Raw genomic sequence first — 13,243 nt, 5'->3', positions numbered from 1 at the left:
ACGATTGGATTAAAAATAAAATCTAAGAACTGCCTGTTTTACATTAACATATTTGAAATATTTAAAAGTACCAAGGCCACCAAAATAACAACATTTCTTGTCTTTCTAATTGTCTTTTAAGGAAAGGAAAGACAATATGGAGGAAAAATAAAAAGAGAAGAGGCAATAAGAATACAACAGAAGCCCATATGACTATGAACTTTCAAGATGAATTAAGACAATTTTATAATCCTTTTGCAAAACATGAACGCTTCTTAAAATCACTGGCGGAACCAGGGGGGCAAGATATTTTTGCACTTCGCATGTTAACACGTCAACACTGATACCAAAAGGAAACGACTAAGTGGATCATACCGAATAGAGACGAGAAAGGGAAAAAAAAATTCACAAGAACTAGTTTTTTCGTGTCAGTCATTCCAAAAAACAGTGATACATTTGATACGGTTTTGAGTTGGATATGTGATACGTTGATGCATTGGTTATCATATCGATACTGGTATATCAATTTAAAAAATCTGAATCCTATTCAATGTGAATCCTATTCAAAGTGGATAGGGTTAAAAATCCTATTCACTATAATTAGCCTACAATATTAATTTGTTTATTATTGCCACTTGTTAGTCGTATTCAAGAATATTTGGCTTAACTCCAAAATAAAAACATTTCTTGTCTTTCTAATTGTCTTTTAAGGAAAGGAAAGACAATATGGAGGAAAATAAATAAGAAAAAGTTGGTATTGTCTACTATCAAAACTGTATAACTATATATAAAGTTTTTTTTTCATTAGCAAACCTCCAGCTTGATATCAACGTGTTACTGCTCTCAATCCTACCACCTAACACTGAAAGACAACTATACAGAAGTATCTTCAATTTTCCTGCAACCTAATAATACGAGATCTGAATTTTCCATAAAATTTTTCAGCCAATCAGAAAATTCTATGTAAAATTTGATTGATTCAAATAAGCAATTCCTTAATCTCGGTATTTGTTAAAACTCACTGGGAATGGGCCTTAAAATAAAGTTTTCATTTAGAATTTTCGCGATATCTTAATATACGATTAAAAAACTACTATATCCGCTAAATTAGCCAGATTTGATTTTGGAGCATAATATACATATAAAATAGAAAACAAAGGTAAGATAAAGCAGCAGATATGTTTACTTGTACAAAAAATAGTGTTGCTGAATTTCTGAAAACAAAAAAAATCGTCAATCAATAATCATGACACTTCAAAACAAATTCCACGTCACAAAGCATACCATAGTATGGCGAGCGATGAATTCCAAAATGGATTTGACCACATTATTACAAAAAAAAAAAAAAAAAAAACAAAAAAAAAAAAAAAACAAAAAAACAAAAACGAAAAAAGATTAAAAACACCCTCGTCTCTAAATGCGCTAGAACACAAAGAATATCTGCTTCTTTTGTCGCAAGAAAAATCAAGAACATTTTAAGGCTTAGATTAGGGTAAAGATAACATGTAGAGAATACATAATTATAAAAAAAGTAATTAATTAAAAAGTAAAAGATAAATTAATGAAAAAAAGTAAAAGTAAAAAAGTAAAGTAAAGTAAAACAGTAATTATTTAAAAAAAAGAGAATAGGCTGTATAATTAAAAAGTAAAAAAAGAGATGAAAATCAAAAAAGAAAAAAAAAACTACCACGAACTTCTGATCAGCCAAATTTCGATTTTTGAGGTTAATGTGTATGTACGAAAAAGAAACAGAAATAAAATATACAAGACAGACTTAAGAAATACAATAAAAAAAAAAAAAAAATAATAACGGCAAGATAAAGAGGCAGGTGTGTTTCCTCGTCTAATAAATTGGTGATGATAGGAGGAAAGGTTTTTTTTGCATCTAGAGGCACTCAACTGATCATAAAAGAGCTATTTTAGAGACTGATCGCAGTAGGCAACCTTTGGTCGAAACACAACAAATTGGAAATACTGATTGGGTGCAACGGTTTTGCAATATTTTTGAACAGATCTTAAACACAAGCTAATCTTCCTGTTATCAAAAATCTCGAGTTTAGCTTTCTTGAGGAGGTAGTACATGGAGCTTCACTTTCATTAAAAATAATTTTAGTCACCTATTTTAGACTTCCCCTAACCTTCCTGACGAACTATATATTTAAGTAACATACTAAATAAGGGGACAAAAGAAATAAAATATTTAGCTGTTAGTACTGATGGCAGTATTTTTAAGATGTATTTACAAAATTTGTTTTAAAAAACTCTAAAAAAAATTGATGTAACTTACTGATTGAAACACCAATTTCCTATTGGTACAATTAAAACCATTTGCTTTTCTTCTACTCCCTCTAGTATCTATATTATTGTATCTCTGGGCTTCAGATTTACCGACTCCCTCTAGTATCTATATTATTGTATCTCTGGGCTTCAGATTTACCGACTCTTTTAAAATTTACAGAAATAAAAAAAGTTTCCCAAAAATATCTCTTCAGGGGAAAAGTAAACAACAATATTAGAATCTAAAACGTTCAAAAATCAATGCATACAATAAGTCAAACTTAAAACAAACATAGATTCTTATGAATGAATAAATGAATGGTTTTCAGCGTATTTTTAAATCTAAAAAAAAAATACAAAGCACATTTCAAAAATATATTTCAGTAGATGCATAAAGCTGAATATTACCCAATTAATGATGCAAAAACTGTCACCTTGCGTTAACGTTTAACGTTTATCCCACTCAAGAATTACGCTGTGTAAAACTCAAGAACAATCCTAGAACCGGTTTTTCATCTGTCTGTATTAAAAGACAATTAGCTTATGCTCAATGAAAAAAAAGTGAAGGGAGACAGAATACATGAGACTTGTGTAATTTGGGCTATATATTTGCATATTGGGGGAGGGGAGGTAAAGTATTTGGATAATGTGAAATTAGAAAACAATTCTTACTTCATAATATGCAGAATAATTGCAGGTAACACATTTTGCATGCAGACCCGCTATATTTTAACCCCACCCCCTAGTGTGTAAACATATAGCCCAAATTTGTTTCTAAAGCATTATATTTTCATCACGTTTTTGTTTTTTTTATTGGGACTAGCCTAACTTTACTTCTTGAGTGGGGTTGCAATAACAGAAAAGTACTAACCCGTTTTTTCTCTCTTGAGTTTTTAATCAAAGAAAACATTTTTCTGCTATTCGAAAATCGTAGCATGAAATATTTTATTCATATATGTACCAGAACAAAAGGAATTGAAATTTTAAATGCTATTTTTAAGTCAATAACCACTAGGTTGTTTTCCCCGTCAGTTAAGCTTGTACCATATTGTTGACTAGCTTTTTTGGGGGTGATTGGTTTCTTATTGCAAAAAAAAAAGCATTTGTTGTAACATTCGTTGCAGAACGCCAGAAACAGATCTTTGCTTTTTAGAAATATCTAGATTTAGAAGTACAGACCTCAAACAATGTGTCAAAGAGGGATTGACCGCATGTGTTTCAGTGGGAGAATTCTTTTATTCATCTCAAATCATTATCGAAAATGCAAAAATCACCTTTATATCGTAAAAACTTGTTTACTTCACAAGGAGACAAGCATAGACGATATTGCGACATGTTATGCCTGGGCCACATCAAAGTCACGTTTTTCAACAAAAAAGCCGAATTTCATTAATGATCAAGGCCGTATCCAAGCGGGGGGCGTTACCGCGTTTGAACCTCTGCCCCCATTAAATTTGTTGTCCTTCTAGCAAAAGAGTAACAAAACTTGTATATCCTCAGTTTTTATTTTTTGTCACTGCTCCTCCCCCTTTCCCCCCTAAAAATACTCTCACCCCCCAAACCACACTCCTGGATTCAGTATTGTAAATTATATGTAGTTTTTCTTTATTTTAGCGTCAATCAAATATTTCAGAAGCAGAAACTCAGCATTTTCAGAACTAAATACAAAAGCTAAATAAATTTAAATTTGAAGTCTGACTCGAGTCCGATAGCATTATCAAATAACCTGATACTAGACTTAAGGATAGCATGTAGAGGGTTTAAACATGATTCAAACTTAATGATTTGTTTCTACAAAATCACCCATTTTTTAATAAAGTTCATTGAAATCAGATATACAACTGGGCTATTGGGAGACGCGGCCTTACTGGTGCGCAAGGCCTTGTGCAACCGGCACTGCGTGGGGCCTGACGTTATGGTCGTAATATAGCGGGAGCAATAATACTGTAGTCTCTAGCGGGACTGTTACCAATGTGACTCCTAGGGTTCAGCGGGAACGTTGTGGTTTAGGGCCAAAAGAGGGTCTAACGAAGGAGGGTTTTGACAGTTTTAAGACCACATGCCCCGCTTCACATAAAGGGAGCGCACATTTGGGAACTCAAGCCGTACATTCCACGGTTTTTTCTGCGAGTCCCCTCATGAAGTAACAAAATCACTCATGGGATTGTAGTTCATAACATATTTGGCCCTGTTAGCGCGAGGCCCAGTGCGGTCGCACCACTTGCCACCCCCAAAGGACTGCACTGGTTATTGGAGGGGTTGGAGTCGAAAGTCCATACTAGATACTTAAGACCAATAATAATCTAGTATGAAAATAAATTTTGAGTTATCAGAATGACCAGTTGTGATGCTATGTAACTGCACGAGTTGATATTTAGTGGAAATCATTTTTTTTAAGTAGGCTTCTTTCGCCGCCTTGGAGTAAGTAGTTGGGAGATCTAGTTTTGACTATATTTTGAATCTAATTTTGGCAGCAATCCCTGCACGCTGCTACCATTGCTCGCTAGACGGGCTTTATATCCCCTTTACAGTTTACAAACGACAGTATAATTAGTTGTCTCGCGCAACGTGTAAGTTTTTTGCGTTTCATAGAATTGTTTTTAACCTTGTCGCGGGACTATGGGCAAATAGATAGATAAGTGTATTAAAGCTAAAAAAATACGGCCATGAACACAAAACGAGCCCAAATATAATAAACTTACACCGGCGATCATCATAAAAAGCACAAATATAATGAACTTGCATAGGCCATCATAAAAAAAAACACTTAAATGAAACATACACTTAAAAACAAGTTTTTTTCGACTGAAAGCAAGGAACAGCAATAAAACTTAAAACTACCAGACATTCATCCATATATGTGGGAGAGAGGTGCTGCCCCTTCGTCGGCCCTCTCTATATACCCTAAAATTTTGATTTTTTGTCATAATTCTTTAAGAAAGACTGCTCAAACACAAGGGCCGTTGAAATTTAATAATAAGTGTTTAGCGATAACTTTAAGACAGCCCCCCCCCCCCTCAATTTTTGCTTACTATCGGCTGAAAAAATTGCGTTTAAAAAAATTTAATTTGAACTCAACACTTTAGTAACAAAAGAGAAATGCAATGCAATTCCTCATTCAATACTCTGCGAATATATTAATCACTACCGCTTGATTATAAAACAACGATGAATAAGAATTATATTTGAAGTGACGTCACCTTGGCTCGTATTTCCACCCACTTAAGAATTAACTTGGAATTAGACCCCTCATTTTAAAATTCTTCATTTAATTTTCTTTAACCTGATATAAATTGAAAATAAGTTATGCTTTACTCGTTTTATTTAACAAAATTTCCAGATACCTTGTTATTCTACAAATAAACTAAGGCGAAGTACTATTTAAGACACCTATTATAATATGCTATTTAATGAACGATTGTGCCATCCACTACCATGGTATCTGGCAAGAGCTGCTGCCGTGATACGTACGGCATGCGAATTTCTTTTGGACCAGCAAACCTGTTTGTACCCTAAGAATTTAACAACAACCCTCATGAAAGATTCGGCAAGGTTTGTAGTTGAATCGATTAAAAGGTTGATAGCCTTATGTAATACCTTTCCAGTTTTTTTTTCATTGACTGCTAGCATTACAACTTCAGGGACCCTAGAAAACTTATTTTCAACAGACTCAGATTTGTTACATCCCAAGAAACATTTTAGGTGGTTATCAAATGCGTAAAAAGGTACATTCTTAATTAGAAATTTTAGTTTTTCAGTATTTCCACCATCGTAGTGTTTTTTGTTTTTTTTTGTATAGCCCCTTAGCGAAGAAGTGAGGCTTGAGATACAATTTTTGGTTAGGATTTTTGAAAAATCGGCCATATTCTTGAAAAGGTTTGTAGTAGTCAAATTTTTTGTGACATGGTTGGCGCACTCGTGTTTTATTACACCCTTTCCATTGGCCAAACGCTCTGTATTGCTTTGATATACCCTTGAATTCCCATCCCCAACAATCCGAGATCTATGCATTGACAAACTAAATAAAAATCCCTATACGATCATGTCCTGCTCCATTCCCGAAGAAAACCATTCCATTTCAGATAGTATAGGTGATCTTGCGGTGGCGTCAAGTGCTGATGGCGTGGTAAATGTGTTTCTTAAATACGGTGGCTCTGAGATTAGAAATAAGTTACTGAAGATTATGAATTCGATTTCTGAAGAAGTAGAAGTACCTGGTGATTTTAGGAAAGCCCTAATTAAATCACTGTATAAGAAAGGTAATAAGAGTGAGTGTGGTAATTATAGAGGCAGAGATATTTGCCAGATGTTTTACAGAGAAATTGCCTACGAATTGCTTTGGGTGCCTGGCTGACTGAACATATTTCAGACAGTAGGCTGTACAATAAGTGTGGTTCAATCCCACTTTCTAGGGCTATAATGTGAGATAGGTTGGAATGGCTAGGGCACGTTCGGCGAACGAAGGATGACAGATTCCCGAAGATGGTGCTTTGAAAGCCAACCGTCGGAGCCTAACAGAAGGCATGCTGTCTGCGGTTGGTGGGAGGATGTCGTAAAGAAAGACGTAAGAGAAATGGGAAATTCTTGATAGGGTGTAAAGAGGGGGGCTTTGAAAAGATTAGGATGCAGGAGGAGCTTGCATAGCTGTGTTGGCTCCAGGTGGCTTGGTGCTGCGGTGAGCAGTTAATAGCAGTAGTAGTAACGGTACTTGTGTCTTAAAGCCACCACACTCAAGTTCTCTCGAGATTTTGTATCGCGAACATGAGACAATAACCGGTTTTCATAGTCTTTATACCAGATTAAATAAATAAAAAACAAGTTTTTTTTAACTGAAAGTAAGGAGCGACATTAAAACTTAAAACGAACAGAAATTATTCCGTATATGAAAGCGGCTGTCCCCTCCTGAACGTCTCGCTCTTATGCTAAAGTTTTTTATTGTTTTAAAAACATAGAATTGTGAGAAAGAGTCAAGTGTAAAGAGCGAGACGTTGAGGAAAGGGGACAGTCCCTTTCCTATACGGAATAATTTCTGTTCGTTTTAAGTTTTAATGTCGCTCCTTACTTTCAGTTAAAAAAAACTTGTTTTTTATTTATTTTGGCTCATCGTACATGAATAATTAAAACGAAATTTGCATATTAATTTACTTTTATTTGATTAAATGGCTTTCTCGAAAGTTGTTCAATTTTATTTATGAACGTTTTTATTAGTAATAAGTATACGTAACTTACGAATTAACATACGTAACGAACTTCTATATTCATATATTTTTAATATGTGTATTAGGGGGTTCGCCTCCTATTCAATACCTCGCTCTTTACGCTAAAGTTCGAATTTTGTTCCAATTATTTAAAAATGGCCCCTTAATCACAAAGGGCGTTAATTAGAATAAATAGCTCTTATGAAAGTACTAAAAAATCTTTGACTTAAAGAGCGAGGTATTGACTAGGGGACGAACCCAATCGTATATGTAATAATTTCTATTCGTTTTAAGTTTTGATGTTGCTCCTTACTTTCAGTTGAAAAACTTTTTTTTAATTTGATTTCTGATCGTTTTTTAAATAATGCTGGAAAATCCAGCGCCCCCTTCATAGCAATGTCCCTTCCCCCATAAAAACTTCCTCCATGGAAAGATCCTCCCACATAACCCCCAACCCCCTCCATTATCCGAAAACATCCCCCCTAAAACGTCTGTACATTTCCCAATAAACAATACTATATGTAAACATTGGGTAAAGCTCATAACTTTCAGCCGTCCCCCGAGGGACTTTGGGGGATTAAGTTATCCTAAAAGAAATATTAATTATATATTCGACCATGCTGAACAAAATGGTTATCTTAAAAATTGGATTGGTTGACCTTGGGAAAAAAAGAGCGTGGGAGGGGGCCTAGATGCCCTCCATTTTTTGGTCACTTAAAAAGGGCACTATAACTTATAATTTCCATTCGAATGAGCTCTCCCACGATATTCTAGGACCGCTGAATCGATACGATCACCCCTGGGAAAAAAAATAAGAAAAAACTAAAAAACAAACAAAGATGAGTAATTTTTCTTCTTGCAAAAAATACAAAAATTTACTTTTTTGCAGATAGGTACTTGAAACCACTACGGTAGGGTTTTCTGATACGCTGTATTTGAGGATGCTTTTTTAATCTAGGCTCTGTGATTTTTAGGGGGTGTTTCCCCCTTTTTCAAAAATCAGGCAAATTTTCTCAGGCGCGGAGCTTTTGATATGAAGGATTAAACTTGATGAAACTTATATATTTTAAATCAACATTAAAATCTGATTCTTTTGATGCATCTATTGGTATCACAATTCCGTTTTTTAGAGTTTCGGTTACTATTGAGCCGGGTCGCTCCTTACTTAGAGTTTGTTAGCAGGAACTGTTTGACAATATTAGTTTCAGCTCGGTGGAAACTACATTGTAGCTATATTTTAATTAAATATTTAGTTGGTATTTTTGTTAAGTTAGGTCGTATTTAATTTAATGTGGTCTGGGCGGCCCCCTTCCATAATTCTTCATTGTAGTCTCCATAATTTTGGTTACTAAACTATTATATTTTCATCATGTTTTGGTACATTTCATTATGATTAACCCAATTTCACTTCTTGAGTGGCTATAAGACACAAGTACCGTAGTAACGGAGCAAATATATTAGTTTGATCTGATTTTGATTTAGCTTTTTTCGCTTATATTTGAGTCGGGAGGGATGCTGTAATCAACCAACCCCAGGAATGGCTTTGTAATGGAGGAGGGATTGCGGTCATTGTTGTTGGTCACATCTCATGGAAACATCCTAATAAAATAACAGTAGTACTACAAAATGTATTTTTCCAAATAACATGGTAGCTTTTTTTAACAATCCACCCACCCAAAATTCCATGTTTAAAAAAAAATATCTTTCTTTAAAAAAAAAATTAAGCAAATTAAAAAAAAGTAATGCAGTGAATTTATAAAGTTAATCTCAGCTATCCAATAATACCAAAATTTTTACCTTTTGTCGAAACTTGAAGACGGTACGCGATCTATTTAAAATCGGCCAAAAACATGGATGGTAAGCATAAACCTTAAAACATTAACGTTTAGGTTTGGATTCGGGCCCATTCATATTATTCCGCTATTCCGCAAAAAAATGGATGGTAAGCATAAACCTTAAAACATTAATACCGCAAGACTGTAGAAAAATAATAATAGAAAATTATAGAAAATAATATAGAAATTATAGAAAATTGATACCCAAATAAAACTTCTGAAATGTCTATTGCTAATTTTTGAAAAAATTGTTCACTTTGGTAAAGCATTATTTGGAATTGTTCCATTATATTATAAATTTAAAGTGGATCGAAGCCCTTAGCTGAGAGCTCATATGCCCAATCTATGCCTCTATGATAGAGGTCAAAAATTCTTCAGTAAATTCAGTTTAAACAAATGACAACATGCACCTTTTATTAAACTTTGGCGGTGAAAGGAAGATGTTCCTCGGGCCACTTCCCAATCACACATCTCTGCATGCTATTCGATAAAAGAAAAAATGCAACACGATCACTGAGTCAGAGTGCAACTTGAGGCATTGAGTCAGAAATTAAGCCGTTTTCAAACCATGCCACAACTATTCCATAACTTGGACTTGGACCGTTTTACAGCGAGCCAAAACTTATCTTGTTTTTACACTATGCGTGAACTAACTTGTTTCCACGACGAATCAGAACTTGAATATTTTGCGTGTCCAATCGTAACTTCGCTTTTTTTGGATTGAGACATCGAAATTCCAAAATTTAAACCGATCTCGTTTTTTGCACTGTCGATCCAAGGCTCAAAATAACTACGTTTTTCTACTGAGACCGAGACCCCTTCAATGATTCTGGTTGCAAAAATTTGTAAGACACCCTCCATTAAGCTAAGAATTTGGCATTGGAGAGGGAAGGGGCAATTGAGAAGGGTCAAAGAGAAATTGATGCCTCCAATTCTAGACATTCCAATTCACTGAATGATTGCAGTTTGAAGACGGTGCAATAGGCTCACCCTTTCAACTAAAATGTGTATGTAAAGAATGAGCCAACTGAATAATTTGTGGGAACTTGACCATAAGACCTTGTTGGTCAAACATCCTCTTGGGGAACTCTCTTGGGCCATTTGATCATTGTGAGTGAACTGTTTATAGTAAAACTTTGGTCCGGTGCGTTGGAGGGTTACAATGGCGAAAAAGGGTATGGAATGGTGGCCAGTTACCCTGCAATTGGATCTGTCATAGTAAAACTATGTAGAACTGTTATAGTAAAACTATGATCCGATGCCTTGAAGGGTTACAAGGACCCTTCTTGTAAAGAGGGTTACAAGAATGGGGGCCAGTTCCCTTGCAGTCCCTTTAGGCCATAACCTTTAACTGGACCAATCTCAGGATGACCCCCCCCCCCTCCGCCCTGTGCAGGTGCATCAATTAATAGAATAAAAAAAATGAAGGATACTTACGCTCCAGCAATTAAGTAATGGATTGCAGTGCCCATTGGATCAACTCGAGAACACCAATAAACCATTTTGGCACTAGAGCAGCCAAACAAGGTCACAACGGGTCTTACTAACTTCTTCACGATTTTGTCTCCTCGAATGTATTGCGTGCCAGACCCGTGGCCGAGGTAGCTTAAAAAGAGCAATAAATAGCATTAAAATAAAAAATAAGAAATACATACGCTGAATTGATGAAAGTGGAAATAGCAAGGAAGGGAGCAAAAGCAGCAACAATACAATAACTTATTCTAAAACAAAAATACATCTTCAGATTTTTTCGACGTAACACCTTTAATTATATGTTGTTTTCATAGACCACACTGCCGTTCTATGACGAACAAATAAACTTTCAAATGGGGATAAATCCATTTATTGAGACAGTGAAAAAAACAGGTATAAAAGTGCAGGTATTTCAATCACATACTGTGATCGCCATCAGCACAATTACTAAAATAATAAAATTTAAACAATCATAGTTATACACAACAAAACAAATAACTCCTTAGGTCAGTAACAAAATAATGAACTTCCGGATTATTCACTAGATCATTTTCAGAGAGAGTTCATTGACAAAGTTCATACAAAGTCTTGGTGTAAACTTTCTTCTTTAATCTTGCCCAAATGTAAAATTTTCCAATGAAGGTGACAAAGCCTTCCGTGTCTTCTAATTGCAAACCAAATGTTGAGTTTATAGTTGTTTAATGGGTTGGTCTCATTTCCCCTATATACGACGTATTTTCGACGTAACACCTTTAATATCTGGACTTTTGTACCTATTTTTTCACTGTCTAAATAAATGGATTTATCCTCATTTGAAAGTTTATTTGCGTTACATCTTCGGCGCATCCCATCCTAAGCTTAGGAGGGTGTGCTACCTAATCAGCACAACGAAAAAAAGGGGAAAATGAAAAAAAAAATAGAATAAAATGAAATGGAGCTTCAATTTTATTTCAAGAATTAAGGGGCGAAACAAATTACTGAGTTAAAATTACATTCAAAAAGCACATATATAACCTTGCACTTTATGAACCAAAGGAACATAACGCATTTTAGAATAAAATGCAAAGCTCGGAAAATTTTGGGATGGAGAAGGAGCGTGCGCAGAGGTGTTGACACCAGGCGGCTTTGTACTACGATAAGCTGTTAGTTGAAGTATTGTATAATCATTGAATTATAGTATAGTAATGATAACAATTATAATATACTATAGTAATAGTACTGTATACACACTGTTTCTTAATTTTCGAAATAGAAAACTTATAAGAGCAGCATCTTTCTTGTTTTATAACTTTTTTTATATCAGGTATACACCCAAGACGTTATTTACATTCAAGCTTCATTTTTTTTATTAAGTTTCACTTATTTATTTTTTGCAATAATTGATTTTGCGAATGAAGTTACAGTCTCCTCAAAAATATTAGCCAAAATTGGAATTAAATATTCTATTTCCGAGTCAAAACTACGATCTTTTTCGGAACTACCTAAAAAACTTTTTCCACAGAATAAGTTCTTCAAAAAAAAGTAAAGAATTTCATTAAACCAAAAATGAACAAAAATAGAATCAAATAATCTAAAAAGCACATAACTGTCACATGTCAGTTAAAATAGAAAAATTAAATCCAAGCTGAACAGAAATCAATTTGACCAACGGAGTCAAGTACAAAACAATCAGAAACGTACATGAGCAGGATTATAAACCCTTATATTTTTTAAAAAACAGAACAAAACTTGTACTCCGCTGAAAAAAATTCCAATACACTTACTGAAAAAAATGCGCATGGTCAGTTTAATATACATATGCTGATATTTATTCCTTAAAATCTTAATTAATTTTTGATTTCTTAAAGTTATAAAAATGAAGACATTTAAAAGAATTTTTTCAGCAAAGTACAAGTTATACTCTGGCTTTTAGAAAGCCCCTTAGAAACAATCTTAGCCTTGAGGGCTGTGGGGGAGGGGTGTCATACTCAAAGAAATAATTTCAGACCCTTTAACTACGTTCAAAAAAATGGCTATATCAAAATGTTGATCGGAAGTGCTTGGGAAAATGATGTGCGTGGGGGGGGGGGGGTTTCGCCCTCCGATCAATTTTGACTATTAATAAGAACACTAGCCCTCTCAATTCCCAAGTGAAAGAGCACTTTTTGAAGTTTCTACAACAACATTTTCTATAAAAAACCTTATATACCCCCAAGGCATAGCTTACAACCTTTCCCCTGGGCAGGGCCGTATCCAGGATTTTTGTTCAGGGGGGGTTTTACTAATTTTTTACTTTTTTTGGGGGGGGGGAGGGGTTTACTAATTTTTGACTCAGTTTTCGACTAATTTTACTAATTTTTACCTAGGTTTTACTAATTTTCGACTTATTTTCGAGTCGGTCAAAAATTTCGGGGGGGGGGGGTTCAAACCGGGAAAACACCCCCCCCCCCCTGGATACGGCCTTGCCCCTGGGGACTTTGTCATCCTCAAAGCCATAATTTC

At 34.7% G+C, this 13,243-nt stretch overlaps 1 protein-coding gene across 1 annotated transcript in view; it reads right to left on the bottom strand.

Moving 5' to 3' along the window:
- The window catches only part of Sse (extra spindle pole bodies like 1, separase), a 125,464-nt gene that overhangs the window by 359 nt on the left and 111,862 nt on the right, over positions 1-13,243 (bottom strand). Inside the window, exon 8 of the mRNA XM_089100139.1 lies at positions 10,727-10,894. Within this exon, the coding sequence (XP_088956265.1) occupies positions 10,727-10,894 (168 nt within the window). The remainder of the gene's footprint in view (positions 1-10,726; positions 10,895-13,243) is intronic.

This window comes from Artemia sp. Qi Xiang Cuo, chromosome 14, assembly GCF_049724085.1.
Source record: "Artemia sp. Qi Xiang Cuo chromosome 14, ASM4972408v1, whole genome shotgun sequence".
NCBI classification, from domain to species: Eukaryota; Metazoa; Arthropoda; class Branchiopoda; order Anostraca; family Artemiidae; genus Artemia; species Artemia sp. Qi Xiang Cuo.
This window is presented reverse-complemented; position numbering and strand designations above follow the sequence as displayed.